Source organism: Mobula birostris, chromosome 11 (assembly GCF_030028105.1).
Source record: "Mobula birostris isolate sMobBir1 chromosome 11, sMobBir1.hap1, whole genome shotgun sequence".
NCBI classification, from domain to species: domain Eukaryota; kingdom Metazoa; phylum Chordata; class Chondrichthyes; order Myliobatiformes; family Myliobatidae; genus Mobula; species Mobula birostris.
The window spans coordinates 1,873,542-1,888,105 of NC_092380.1; the positions used below are offsets into that span (position 1 = coordinate 1,873,542).

The 14,564-nt window shown below is 53.9% G+C and overlaps 1 protein-coding gene across 8 annotated transcripts in view; it reads right to left on the reverse strand.

Annotated features, from left to right (window-relative positions):
• Positions 1–14,564, reverse strand: part of LOC140204724 (integrin alpha-M-like) — a 67,667-nt gene that overhangs the window by 6,077 nt on the left and 47,026 nt on the right. For 7 of the 8 annotated variants that reach the window (XM_072271454.1, XM_072271452.1, XM_072271453.1 and 4 more), the window contains 16 exons: positions 14,433–14,547; positions 13,963–14,111; positions 13,715–13,855; positions 12,822–13,025; positions 10,988–11,118; positions 10,390–10,547; positions 9,822–9,973; positions 8,853–8,984; positions 6,996–7,069; positions 6,273–6,414; positions 6,049–6,141; positions 4,850–4,929; positions 4,071–4,157; positions 3,630–3,702; positions 3,044–3,148; positions 2,559–2,651 (listed from right to left, as the gene is read on the reverse strand). In XM_072271454.1, the coding sequence (XP_072127555.1) occupies positions 2,559–2,651; positions 3,044–3,148; positions 3,630–3,702; positions 4,071–4,157; positions 4,850–4,929; positions 6,049–6,141; positions 6,273–6,414; positions 6,996–7,069; positions 8,853–8,984; positions 9,822–9,973; positions 10,390–10,547; positions 10,988–11,118; positions 12,822–13,025; positions 13,715–13,855; positions 13,963–14,111; positions 14,433–14,547 (1,929 nt within the window). The remainder of the gene's footprint in view (positions 1–2,558; positions 2,652–3,043; positions 3,149–3,629; positions 3,703–4,070; positions 4,158–4,849; positions 4,930–6,048; positions 6,142–6,272; positions 6,415–6,995; positions 7,070–8,852; positions 8,985–9,821; positions 9,974–10,389; positions 10,548–10,987; positions 11,119–12,821; positions 13,026–13,714; positions 13,856–13,962; positions 14,112–14,432; positions 14,548–14,564) is intronic. The other variant, XM_072271457.1, reaches the window with a different exon arrangement.

Below are 14,564 nucleotides of genomic sequence, written 5' to 3' on the forward strand. Positions count from 1 at the left end.
AGTACACAGACACTTTTCCCCATTACCGACTCTCGCCACCCACCAAATATTCTCTCGCAGTCAACAGAAACACTTCCATCGTGATCTCTCCCTGCACCCATCGAATCCCACCCACAGCCCAGGGACACCCTCGTCATCACCAACTCTCCGTGGGTTATTGGGCTGAACAATGGAAAGTGGAATTTCATTTAGATGCACGCGAGGTATTGCATTCCGGGATGACAAACCACGGGAGGGCTTTCACAGAGACCGATAGGACCCTGGGGAATGTTAGAGAACAGCGGGCCCAGGGGGGTACAGACACATGGATACCTGACACTGGCATCTTTCGGTAAACCACGTACAGAGCGTTAACAGGGCGGTGAAGGCAGCATTTGGCACATTGATCTTCGTCAGTCAGGGGCACTGACTGCTACTCGGGATCGCTCTTGGACTTGGAAAGTTGCCGGGATATGAAGGACTGGGCTCCAGAGCGAGGTTGGACATGTTGGGACTTTTCTCTCTGGAGTGAATGCGCACCGTCCTTTCTCTCAGGGTTGGGGTACTAAGAACCAAAGGGACACAGGTTTGAGGTGAAAGGAGAGAGATTTAATAGGGACCTGTCAAAGTCAAAGTCTGTCCCGAGCCTTTGTGGCCCATCAGGCCGGTGCTTATGCCGGTTTACGTGGCGTGAAGCGATTGAGTACGAGACTCCCCTTTCCCCACTCAGCGGATAAGACGCCAGTCTATCGCGAGGTTAACCCCCAGCATTTGCCGGTACCCATTTTCAGCTGGGTGGACGGGAGCAGAGTGTGGTTAAGTGCCTTGCTCAAAGACACAACACGCTGCCTTGGCCGAGACTCGAACTCACGACCTCCAGATCGAGAGCCCAACGCCCTAAGCATTTGGCCACGTGCCGCACAATAGGGACCTGAGGGGCAACATTTTCACCCAGTTGGAGGTCCATTTGGAAGGAGCTGCCAGAGGAAGTAGTTCAGGCATGTACATAAAACAAAGGAAATTACAACACAGCACAGGCCATTCAGCCAATAATGTGTGCCTATCTAAGAGTTTCTTAAATATCCCTAACGTATATATCGAGTACCATCCCCGACAGTGAGTTCAACGCACCCAGCATTCTGTGTAACGACTTACACCTGACAGTCTCTCTACATTTCCACTTCCTCAATCGACTCACGTAGTGCAGGACTCCCAGAACAGATCCCTGTGGAATACCACTGGCCGCCGACTTCCAGGCAGAATTCACTTCATCCACTACCACCTCTGCCTTCTGAGGGCAAGGAATTTCTGAATCCACACAGCCAGTTTTCTTTCTCTGGATTGCATCTCTAATGGCTTTGGGAATGAGCCCAGCACGGGGAAACTTACCAAACGCCGTACTAAAATGCACATATACCACATCCAAAGCACTACCTTCACAGAGTCATAGAGGCAGCACAGGAAAAGGTTCTTCGGCCCATCTAGTTCGTGCAAGCCATTTAAACTGCCTACTCCCTGGATTATATCCCCCCATAACCCTACCATCCACATACTATTCAAACTTCTTACACGTTGAAATCGAGCTCGCATGCTCCACTTGCGCTGGCAGCTGGCTACACACTCACAGCCCTGAGTGAAGAGGTTTCTCCTCATGTTCCCCTTAAACTTTTCACGCTTAAATCCTGACCTCGAGTTGTAGCTCCATCCAACCTCAGTGGAAAAAAAAAGCCTGCTTGCACTTACCCTATCTATACTCTTCATTATTTTATATACCTCCATCAAATTGCCCCTCAGAGTTGGATTTGTACGTTCCTAGGAATAAAGTCCTAACAATCAATCTTTCCAAATAGCTCGGGTCCTCCAGACCTGGCAACACATTTGTAAATGTTCTCTGCAAGCCTTCAAACTTACTTACATCTTTTCCGTAGGAAGGTGACCAAAACTGCACGCAAAACTCCAAATCAGGCCTCAGCAACGTCATTAACAACTTCAACACAACATCCCATCTCCTGTACCAATGCTTCGATTTATGAAAGCCAATGTGCCAAAGGCTTTCTTTACACCTAGCTACCTGTGACGCCACTTTCAATAAATTATGGCCCTGTATTCCTAGATCGCTTTGTTCTACCGCACTGACTATCTCAAAGATCAGACTTCTCTAAATGCTCGTAAAACCTGTTTCTAAGAATCTGCTTCCAATAATTTGCCGTCCACTGTCGTAAGATTCAGTGGGTTTATAACTCTCAGGGCTGTCCCTTCTCTTTCTTGAACAAAGGAATACCATTTACCACCCTCCAAATCTACCCCTGTACTACTCAAGTACTACTCCTGTGGCCAGTGACGACGTGGCTAGTAATAGCCTAACGCGAGCTAATGATACAGGATGTGGACCAGAAGGTAGGGGTCAGAAGGAAGGAGCTGTCTCCGTTCTGTCACACCCCAGGTGTCCTGTCCCCTGGCAGATGGACACTCGAGACTGGTATTTCCCACACCTCCCACCCTCCATCCCACACCACCACCGCCTCAGTGACCTCTGGCGCTCAAAAACCAGCCCAGTAACGGGTCATCCCTGACCATACCTGTTTGCCCTCGGTAACCGAGGAGTTGGCCTCCGACTCTCGACCTTTGACGACAACAGGAGGTAGGCAGTTGACGAGATTCGCCAAATGTTCCTGGGGTGGAGAGAGCGGGAGAAAGTCATGACCTCTGACCTGGTAGCATGAGGAGTGGGGAGTGGGTGTTACTCGAGGTCTGACCCGTTACCTCAAGGATGCAGTGGCATCACAGTGCTCCCTTCCTACACGTCCCTCTCCCTCCCTCCTTGCGGCCTCCCCCTCCCTTGTTGCGCCCCTCTCTCCCCGCCTCACGCCCCTTTCATCCCCTCCTCGCACACTCTTTATTCCTCGGACCCTTTCCCCACCTCGCTACCACTCCCTCCGCCTTCCTCACCTTCCTCTCTTTCTCGTCCCTTTCTCTCCCCTCCCAATCCACCTCTCCTCGCCCCACCCTTCCCTCCTTCGCGCATCTCGCCCCGCTCCTCGCTGCCCCTATCACGCCCCCTCACCTGCTCCAACGTGACATTCTTAACGTCCCAGGTGAAGATGTCCGACCTGTATCCAACGCAAAAGGAGACGGAGACGGGCAAAGACCGTCGGGCGGAGTTCATCAGCTGCGGGGTAGGAACCGCAGAGGGTCAGAGAGAGGTGGAGAGGGGGAAGAGGGAGAGACGTGAAAGGTTGAGGGGAAGAGGGAGGGAAGAAAGTGGAAGAGGGAGAGTGGGGGAAGAGAGGGGAGAAATGAGAGACGGCGTGGGAGAGAGAGAGGAGGGGGGAGAAATGAGAGACGGCGTGGGAGAGAGAGGAGGGAGTGAAGGGGAAGAGAGAGAAGAGAAAGAAAGGAAGAGAAGTGAAGGGAGAGTGAAGAGGGAGAGATGGGGAGAGAAGGAGCGGAGGAGTGGAAGGAGGAGACTGGGGAAGCAGGGGATAGAAAGAGGGGAGGGAAAGAGGCTGAGAGGAGCAGTGTGGGGGTGACAGGTATTACAGTGGGAATTGGGGAAGGGAGAAAGACAGAATCATAAAGAGAGAAGTAAATATACGGAGAGGGTGGCGACGTGGACGCGGCAGATGGGAACCGTGGGGGGCGTGGGTTACCTGGTATTTGTGAATAAGTTCATACGTAGAGATCCGTCCCACAGTGAAGTTGAGATATCCGGGGGAATGCACGCTGGGGACACAACACAGTCAGAACATCATAACTCCAGTTTGCGGGAAGGCGGCGGGTGAGTGAGGATGACAGGTCACAGAGGGTGGGGAGAAAGGGGAAGATGTATTCTTCTGCATGTCACGCTGTGGAATGGAGATCGCTGCGGGAGGTGTGGGAGGGGGGAGACGAAGGGGGAGACGAAGGGTGAGTGAAGTACGGCGGTGAGGGGACGACGGAGCAAGAGGTGAGGACGGTAGTTGAGTCAGATGTTGTGAGAGAGTGGGAAACGGCGGGGAAGCGGGAGGATGTGGGTGACGGAAGGGAGGGGTGTGACGATGGTGGTGGGGGGGAGGGAGGGGTGATGCTGGATCGGTTCCCAGGATCGTCACCTGCGGATGGCGAGCTTCACCAGGTGATGGACACTGATGTTCAGGCTCAGTCGGTTGTCCTCCAGCGTCTCCGGTGCCTCATTGTCGCTGTGGTGCGGGGAGGGGAGGCATCGAAAGAAAGAAGAGTGGTGAGGGAGGGCAGGGAGCGAGAAAGCTCGTTGTTCGGAGAAAAGGACGAAAGAGATGCGCAAGAGAGGGTGGGGGACGGAGGAGGCAGATGCAGGAGAGGGGAAAGGGAGGGAAAGGGGAAGAAGAAGAAGAGGGGAGGGAGAGAGGAAAGGAGCGAGAGTGGGGAAGAGAGGCGGAGAGAGATGAAGGACGGAGAGAGGGGAGATGGAGTGAGGGGGAGAGAGAGAAGGTAAGAGGGGGACAGGGAGGGGAAGGCGATTGGGGGTCAAATCTGGGGGGACAGGGAGATAGAGGGGTTGAGAGGATTAAGAGGGTAAACGGGAGAAGTGAGATGATGAAAGTAAAAGAGGGAGTGACGTAGTGGGAAGGGATCTGATGAGACAAGGAGCGAGGAAAGGGCTAGCAGAGAGATGGTGAAAGAGGAAGGGAGAAAGAGACCCAGAGAGGATAAGGTGATTGCAGAGGGAGGGGAGAGGAGAACATAAGAGAGGGAGAGAACCTTTAAAGAGAAGGGTGTTACAGAGAGGAGAGGGCGTGAGGGTACTGAGGGAAGGAAGACAGAAGGGGAAAATGGAAGTGGGGAGAGCAGCGGAGGAGGACCGGTGAGTTCATGTAGGGTGGGATAGACAAGAGCCAAGCAGCATCCTCACCTGGAGAGATTCAAATTCATCAGAAAAGAATCACTCAAATTCCCAGTGTCTGCTACATCAAACGTCAAAAACAGTGAGACCTAGAGAGTAAGAGAGAGTCAGAGTGTATTGTACACTGACCGGCGTCTCAGTCCCTCTCTCTCAGGGGAGATCTGCACACTGACCGGTGTCTATCAGTCCCTCTCTCTGTGGGAGATCTGTACATTGACCAGTGTCTCAGTCCCTCTCTCAGGGGAGATCTGTACACTGACCGGTGTCTCTGTCCCTCTCTCTGGGGAGATCTGTCCACTGACCAGTGTCTCTGTCCCTCTCTCAGGGGGATCTGTATACTGACCGGTGTCTCTTAGTCCCTCTCTCAGGGGGAGATCTGTACACTGACCAGTGTCTCTCAGTCCCTCTCTCTCAAAGGGAGATCTGTACACTGACCAGTGTCTCTCAGTCCCTGTCTCAGGAAATCTGTACACTGACCGATGTCTCTCAGTCCCTCTCTCAGGGGGAGATCTGTAAACTGACCGGTGTCTCTCAGTCCCTCTCTCTCAGGGGAGATCAGTACACTGACCGGTGTTTTTCAGTCCCTCTCTCAGGGGGAGATATGTACACTGACCGGTGTCTCTCAGTCCCTGTCTCAGGAAATCTGTACACTGACCGGTGTCTCTCAGTCCCTCTCTCAGGGGGAGATCTGTAAACTGACCGGTGTCTCTCAGTCCCTCTCTCTCTCAGGGGAGATCAGTACACTGACCGGTGTTTTTCAGTCCCTCTCTCAGGGGGAGATATCTACACTGACCGGTGTCTCTCAGTCTCTCTGTGGGGATCTGTACACTGACCAGTGTGTCTCAGTTCCCCCCTCTCAGGGGGAGATCTGTACACTGACCAGTGTCTCAGTCCCTGTCTCTCTCAGGGGAGATCTGTACACTGACCGGTGTCTCTCAGTCCCTCTCTCTCTCTCTCTCAGGGAGATCTGTACACTGACCAGTGTCTCTCAGTCCCTCCCTTAGGGGGAGATCAGTACACTGACCGGTGTCTCTCAGTCCCTCTCTCTCAGGGAGATCTGTACACTGACCGGTGTCTCAGTCCCTCTCTCTCAGGGGGAGATCTGTACACTGACCAGTGTCTCTCAGTCCCTCTCTCTCAGGGGGAGATCTGTACACTGACCGGTGTCTTTCAGTCCCTCTGTCGATGGTCTGGAATGTTCAGCTCACCTCTGTTTGCTCTCTGAGGACAGGATGGCTGATGTTACATCTGTTGTGGACGGTGCCTTTGACACTGCAGGAGTGTGGAACTGTTCTGTTTAACTGGGGGAGACATTGAATTATCGTTAGATATGAGTGAACCACAGGACGGAGGGGCGGCGAGGAGGGAGGGTGGCGAAGTGACAGCGAAGAGGGAGCACAGCGCAGCGGGATTGGGATTGTGTCGATGCTACCTTCTCGACTTTAATTTTGCGGAACGAAATTCCCGCTGGATGTTCGAAATCCAGAACAGGGAGGCGGGCGAGTTCAGCTTTATTCTGCAACAGGATCGTCACCTCGAGCAGATATCCCGGTTTTATCAGTAAAACTCCCGAACTATAGGAGATAACGAATTAGTTAGCCAGGTGGCAAACAACAGAAAATCTGCAGATGCTGGAAATCAAAGCAATACACACAAAATACTGGAGGGACTCAGAGGCCAGGAAGCCTCAATGGAAAATAGTAAACAAAGGAAGATAGGGCCCGAGACACTTTAGGATGTCTGTCGACAGTTTACTCTTTTTTATAGATGCTGCCTAGCTGTTGAGTTCCTCCAGCACTTCTGTGTATTAATTTACCAGCTGTCGGGCACCGTCCTATATCCCTCTTTCCCGTCCAGGACCGGCGTCGAGCACAACGTCGTCTTCCCCCATTCCACCCCGTGGAAGCCGGCATGGTATACACTGTTCTGTCCCCCGCCCCGTTCGGGAATTGGGCGTCGGACACGCTGCCCTCTCATCCACCACTCCCACCCCCGTACCCTACCCTCTAGGATCAGGCATCTGGCGCATGTTCCTCCTACACCCTCCCCTTTGGGATCGGGTTTAGGACACAGTCCTCTCCTCACCACCCCCCACCCCCGACACCGGGCATCGACACACCGTCCGCTCTCCTCTGGGAGTGTTGCATGCACCTACCTTGGTAAGACAGCAGCCAGCTGTAAATCAGTGACGCACCCGTCCGCGCCTCTGCAGGTGTTGTTGAATGGGATCTGAGAGTTTAGACGGAGAACGCCTTAATTTCTGGGACAGAATTCCGGAGGGAGAGATGAATCAGTCCCCGACTTCCCCGCTCCCATCTCCCACCTAGCTCCCGATGTCTCCTTGCCCAAACGTTCCTGTCTCATACCTCAAACAAGAGAAAATCTGAAGATGCCGGAAATCAAAGCAGCACACAAAATTCTGGAGGAACTCAGCAAGTCAGGCAGCATCCATGGAAAAGAGTGCAGTCGACGCTTCGGGCAGAGACCCTTCGTCAGAACCCAGTCTCGGGCCGAAACGTCCATAGATTCTGCCTGGTCTGCTTAGCTCCCCCAGCATTCTGTGTGTTGCTTGCCCCATACCTTCTGACTCCAGACCAGTCATCTATCTGAGAGACAGATCTGTCACGGAATTTATTCCTTTTCATTGATTCACAGATTTGCACAGCATGACAACAGGCCCTTCGGTCCAAATAGACGTTATCGACCCAGATTCCCATCTAAACTAGTTCTAGTTGCCCGCGTTTAGCCAATATCTCTCTAAACCTTTCCTATCCACGTCCCAGTCCGAGTGTTTTTAAAGTGTTCTTATTAAATCTGATTTAACTACTTTCTCCGGCAGCTCGTTCTATAAACTTTTACTTTAATACTTTAGTACTTTATTGTCGCCAAACAATTGATACTAATCATCACAGCGATATTTGATTCTGCGCATTGCGCTCCCTGGAGTAACTATAGGAAAAAATAAATTATAAATCATAAATAGAAAATAGAAAAGGGAAAGCAAGACAGTGCAAAAAAAAAAAAAACCGAGAGGCAGGTCTGGATATTTGGAGGGTACGGCCCAGATCCGGGTCAGGATCCGTTCAGCAGTCTTATCACAGTTGGAAAGAAGCTGTTCACAAATTTGGCCGTACGAGTCTTCAAGCTCCTGAGCCTTCTCCCGGAATGAAGAGGGACGAAAAGTCTGTTGACTGGGTGGGTCGTGTCCTTGTTTATCCTGGCAGCACTGCTCCGACAGCGTGCGGTGTAAAGGGAGTCCACGGACGGAAGATTGGTTTGTGTGATGTGCTGCGCCGTGTTCATGATCTTCTGCAGCTTCTTCCGGTCTTGGACAGGACAACTTCCATACCAGGTTGTGATGCACCCTAGAAGAATGCTTTCTACGGTGCATCTATAAAAATTAGCGAGGGTTTTAGGGGACAGGCCAAATTTCTTTAGCTTTCTCAGGAAGTAAAGGTGCTGGTGGGCCTTCTTGGCAGTGAGCTCTGCTTGGTTGGACCAAGTCAAGTCGTGTGTGATTCCGAGGAATTTAAAGCTTTTGACCAAAAAGGTTCCTATGAGGTTTCTGCCAAATCTCCCCTGTCTGATATTAAACGTGACCTTTAGTTCTTGATTCCCCAACCCAAGGGTAAAGGTCTATGCACATTCACTATCTGTTCCCCTTATGGGCTTAGACGCCTTTGTAAGGTCGCCCATCGGTCTCCCACACTCCGATAACTGAAGTCCCAACCTGCCCAACCTCTCTGAAACTCAATTCCCCGAGTGCCGCCTACATCCTCGTAAATTTCCTTTGCATTCTGTCCAGCTTAATTGCATCTTCCCTAGAGCAGGGCGACCAATACTGAGCACAGTACTCCAACTGCGGCCTCACCAGCGTCCTGTACAATACAACGTCCCAACTCTTGTACGCAGTCTCCTGACCGAAGAAAGTCAGCATTCTAAACGCCTTCTTCACCACCGCACCCCCAGGACCTTCAGTGCTCTATAGCAGCCCACGCCAGATAAGACCTACCATCCAAGAAAGTCCCCGGACGCACTTGTGCCTGAAGGCCGGCTGGATGCCGGGCGGCCCAGCCCCGTCATCTTCCTGTATGCAGTATGCCAGCAGAAACTTCACAGGGTTGAGGAAATCTTCGATGCAGTCCTGCAGAGAAAGCACAGGAGTGAGGGACAAAAAGGGAGGAAGGGAGTTCCATTCACAGATCTCCCAGGCTGTCCTAACGGTAGAGCAACCGTGAACGGGAACCCAAATGCATTCTAATGAGAGGAGAGCCTTGAGAAGTGCTCTCAGTATCTTCCAATGACAGGGGAATTCCAAACGGCAATTCCAGCGTGGTATTACAGGAGAACTCTGACATGGCTCGCGAGGAGGGGGCCGCAAACGGTGACCCGGTGTGCTGGAACAAGAGGGTAACTACGAATCTGGTGCGGCCTAACGGAAGAATAATCCTGCACGGTTGTCTAGCGCGGAGTTACGGGAAGAGAATCATGCACAGGGCACCCGATGCGGTCTAGGGACGACAACCCTGAACAGGACTCTTGATGCAGTCTAACAAGAGGAGGTCCCGTATGCGCGCCCAGTGCAGCGCAATGCGGGGAAGGGGGTACAGGGAGGCGGAATCCGAAGGACGTGGATAAAACGGTCTAATGGGAGGCGAATCATGAGCAGTCTACCTGGGGTGGGGTGGAATCCCTTATAGTCCTCCTGAGGTGGTCCAGCGGGAGCTGAAAACTCTGATAGGGGATTCCAGTTTCGAATAATTGGAGACCCCTTCACGGGACCCCCTGTTCAATCGAACCCGAGGAGAACCCGGAGCAGTGTTCTGTGTCCTCCCGGTAGATGATTATTCCGAACGGGACTCCCTGTGTGACCTGTGGGAGAATTCTGAATGGGGCTCCCGGTGCCGTATAACGGTAGGGGAGCCCTGCACTGGGCTCTGTGCAGCGCAACGGGACAGGTGCTGGGGAGGGTCCGTGTTACCTGCATGGAGATGTTTAGCGGGATGCACTTGTTCCTTTGGGTGAGAGCCAGCTGCTGCACGACTTTCTTCACTGAGGTCGAGAACCACAGCCGGTTCTGCTGCCTCTCAGGATCGAGCTCTGCCGTGAACTCCAAGGTGACGTTCAGTGGACCTGGGCAGGTGGGGAGAGTAGAAACGGGTCAGAGGGGCAGGACAGAGACAGACCCCAGATCGGACCCCGCACATGATCGCTGACCTGTCCCCCGACATGACCCGAACCCCTGACCATTGATTCGAGTCCTGATCCGATCACTGACCTATCTCTCCCGAGCTGACAAACGTCCCAACTGCTGACCAAAACCCCGACCCCTATTCTGACTCTTGGACCGATTACTGACCTGCTGACCCGACACCTGTCCCAACCCTTGAATCTTGACCAAACATGACCCATGACCCCGATCTAACCCCTGACCCGATCACTGATTACATGACCCGAGGTGACCCCTGACATGCACCTCCCTGAAATTATCTCCATCCTGAATCCTGACCAGATCCCTGATCTCTGACCGGTCGCGACATGGCACTCACCTGGGGGTGGGCGGGAGCTGGAGCTCAGCAGGAAGCAGAGGTAGCCGGTGAGGCTAGGCGTTCTCTCATTCCTCCCCCTCCCACAGTCTGGTTCTGGCCACGGGATCTGCGCCGGCAGGAAACTTAATTCCAGACGCAGTTCCATAACCGGAAGACTCCTGGGGAAATGGAGGGAGGGGTGGTGTGGAAGGTGGGAAGTGGAGAGGGTGAGGCAGAAAGGGAGTGAGGGGAGGTGAAGAGAGGAGAGGGGGTAGGTAAGTTGAATGGGGAGGGCAGAGAGATGGCATGGGGAAGGGGCCGAGATAAGGACGGAGGAGTGAAATGAACAAGTGGGAAAACAGACCGGCCAAGTCATCCCATGCTGCTCTCCCAGTCCCCGTTGTCATTCCGTTCATCCTTCCCTCAACCTGTCCATCTCCGTTTTTCACCTCTTCACAAGCCCAAGATTGCCTCAGGAGGTCCCTCCCACCTCCTCCATCCGCCCCGCTCTTTGCAAAGCCCACGCCCTCCCTCCATCCCTGCCCCTACTTCCGCCCTCCGTCTACCTCTATCGCATCCATTCCCCTCCACCCCCATCCCTCCATTTTGTAGGAGGTACCTTAGGACGACAATCCCTCCACGAGCCCCCACCACCAGATCCGTCATCCCATCTCCGTCCAGGTCCGTATCTCCGACGATAGAACCGCCAAAATACTCCAGTCCTGGGGCCACCTTCCTGCCCTCGATCCGCTATGTCAGGTTGGGGGGGGGCGAGGAAGGCACAGGTTATTGTGTGTGTGGGGGGTGTTATAATTGAGCGACAGGGATCCGAGAGTAGTAGAGAGCGAGGGAGGGAGGCAGAGAGGAAGAGATAGGGAGAGGGAAGATGAGGAGGGAAATCAGAGGGAAGAAGGGAAGGAGGAGAGGTGAGTGAGGGACGGAGTGATCAGGCTCATTGGTCCATCCGTTCCTTGCCAGCCAACATTACGATTTCAGATTATCGCTTTTGCCCACGTTTGGCCCACACCCGTCTAAAGTCGTTTCCCAGTCCGTGTCGTTGTCCAGTGCCCTTTAAATGTTGTTAATGCAGCTGACTCATTCACGTCCTCTAGCAGCTTGTTTAATATACGAACCACCCTCTGGGTGAGCATGTTGCTCCTCATGTCCTTGTCCTAGTTAAATCGCTCATCTCTCACATTAAACCTTGGCCTCTGGTTCTCGATTCCGAACTCCAGGGAAAAGACTGTGCACAGTCACCCTGTGTCTGCCCCTCATGGTTTTATACACTTCTGCAAAGTCACTCCCCTTAGTCCCCTACGCTCCAGGAATAAAGTCCCAACCTGCCCACCCTCTCTCCACAACTCGGTCCCTCGAGTCCCGGCAACATCCTCGTGAAACTCTTCTGCACTCTTTCCAGCTCCACGGAATCCTTCCTGCAGCAGGGCGACGTAAACCGATTACTGGGTCTCTTTAAATCATCCAGTCTTACACATCGCTAATCTCCGAAATCCCTCTGACCCTTACACCCCTACCCGGTTCTAGACCCCCTGTCTCCCCTACGCTGTCATCGCATCTTCCCCTGCGTCCCTGGTCATATCAAATTCCAAGTACATCCTAGCCAGCATCTTGTACAATAATGTCCTGAATGATGTGGGCCAATGTGCCGAACGCCTTTTTCACCACCATGTCTCCTGTGCTGCCGCTTTCGGGGAACCATGTACCTGTGCCCCTCGGTCCCTCTCTTCTACAACAATCCCCAGGGAGGGAGCGCTGCAGGGACGGCGAAACCAAGGGTCGGCAGAGACAGATGGATGGAATGATTTGTAGAAGGAGAGAAAGAGGGATGGAGGACCGGAGAGATGGAGGGGACTATGGAAGGTCAGAGAGAGGATAAGATGCAGAGATTAAGGAATATAGAACTCGGTGAAGGGATAGAGGGGCAGACGGAGAGATGGAGAGAGGGAAAGTGGAAGGGAGGGACAGAGATTGAGGGATGGAAAGATTGCATGAGAGATGGAGAGGGCAGAGAAGGGAAATAGAGAGAGGACCGTTGGCACAGAAAGAGAGCGGGCAGGTGAATTGATGGATGGAATGTTGGTTGAAAGGAAAGAGACAGGGCGAAATGGTGGAGGGGGGAACAGACTATAGGATCAGTGGAGGGAGGGAGGGTGCAGAGGTGGAGAGAAGGAAGGAAGGAGCAATGGAGGGAGGGAAAGATGGAGAGAAGATGGACAGATGGAGTGACGGAGTGGGGTGGGATGTTGGGGAGAGAGGACACGGTAGTGAAAATGAGAGATCAGAGGGGGGGGAGAGACAGGTAGAGGGGAAGAAAGGGTGGATGGATGGAGGGAGGGAGAGACAGATGGGAAGTGCGGTCGAGGGATGGAAGAGAGAGATGGATTGATGGGTGGAAGGATAAAGGGATAGAGGGAAGGAGACGGGTCATCCCGCACCTGACTGTAGCCCTCCTCCAGCCCACCGGAGACGCCCTGGTAGATGTAGACGCTGCCGGCATGGTCGTTCTCCAGCGGGGCCCCCACGGCAATGTCTGACAAACCGTCCCCGTTCAGGTCCCGCAGGACCGCGATAGAGGCCCCGAAACGCGTCAGTCCATCCCCCCGTTCACCTCGCAGAGAGTCGTTGCAGTAGACGACATCCTGGGAGGGTGGAGAGGGTAGGAAGAGGGGTGAGAAAGGGAGTTGTGTGGAGAGAGGAGATGGGTGGGAAGAGCGCGAGGTGAGGGAAGACAAGATAGAAGGAGGGCAGGACAAGAGATTCACAGGCGGTAAGATGAGGGTGAGGGGAAAAGGGGGAGTTGAGGGAGAGAGGAAGAGGAAAGGATGGGAGAGAGATGGAGGAAAGAAGTGAAGAGAGAGTTTGTCACCGTTCTTTTCAATACAACTCTGCCTCATTCTCTACTTCCTTTCCCTTCTCTCTTCCCTCCTTACCCCAGCGAGGGGAGACTCTTACACGTCTTGTGTCCTGGGACGGTGCCGACACAAACCGCAACCCGTCATACTACACTTTCCCCCTTCCCTCCCCGCATCTCCATCTCACCCCGTCCGCATACCCTCCCTCTCCCCGTCTCTATTTTTCTCCATCTCTCTCCATCCGCCCCTAATCCCCCTCATCTCCCAGGTCGCTCGCCACTTCTCCCCCGTCACTATCTCCACCCTGTTCTCTCGCCCCCTATCTCCCCACACTTCCCCGTCCCTTTCTGCTTTATTTATACCCTGTCCCCAATCACCACTCCCCACCTCTATCCTCCTCTGTCCTCCACCCGTCTCTGTCTCCACATACTCGTCCCCCCCCCCTACCCCGCTGCCCGCCGCGCCCTGGAAGATACCTGCTGGGTGAGGTTACACACTCTCACCACTCCCCCGACACTGGAGCTGTGATATAGTGGGGCGCCAATTAGTAACAAATCCGTCTCTCCGTCTCCGTCCAGGTCGACGGAGCAGACCACCGCCCCGAAATACGATCCGATCTGCAGTCAGAGTAAAGCACAGAGGTAAATACTGCCCTCTCCAGGAGCAGACGTTGGACACACCGTCCTTCCCCGCCCCTTCCAACCCCCCACCCCGTATCTCTCACCTGCTCTCCCGGGATGAGCTGGCGTTCGTCCCATGCCGCTCTGTTGTTTTCCTTCCCCAAGATGAGGACGCCTCCCCTGTGTTTGTAACGTGGGGCTCCCACCACTATCAGGTTCTCACCCCTTCGACGCATCCCCGTGACGGAGTAGCCTAGGGGAGAAGGCAGAGGTTGGTGACCATCAGTCCAACAGGAGAGTGCTACAAAGAAAAGGACGGTAGAGCGTTCTTCCTTCCCTGCCGCCCTTCGTCCCTCCCTCTTCGCACCTCTCCGTACCCCTCCTTCCTGAACACTCTTCCCCCCCCCCCCCGGATGCCGATTCTTGCCGCCTTTTCTTCTCTCCCCCTCTCCTCACCGCACCCTGCCTCCCTCCCACCCCACTTCTATCCCTCCTCGCTCCCTCATCGAACTCCTCCCTCTCTCCCTCCGCCCCTAGCCCTCGGTATTCTTCTCCGCGGCTCCCCCTCCCTCACCAAGGTACGCATTCGGCATCTTCGTTGAATTGAGGAAGCTCTCCATCCCGTTGCGGATCTCCAGGATCGCCCCGGACCAATCGTTGGACCCCACCGCGCCCAGGAAAATGGCGTCCTGACCACAGAATGCAC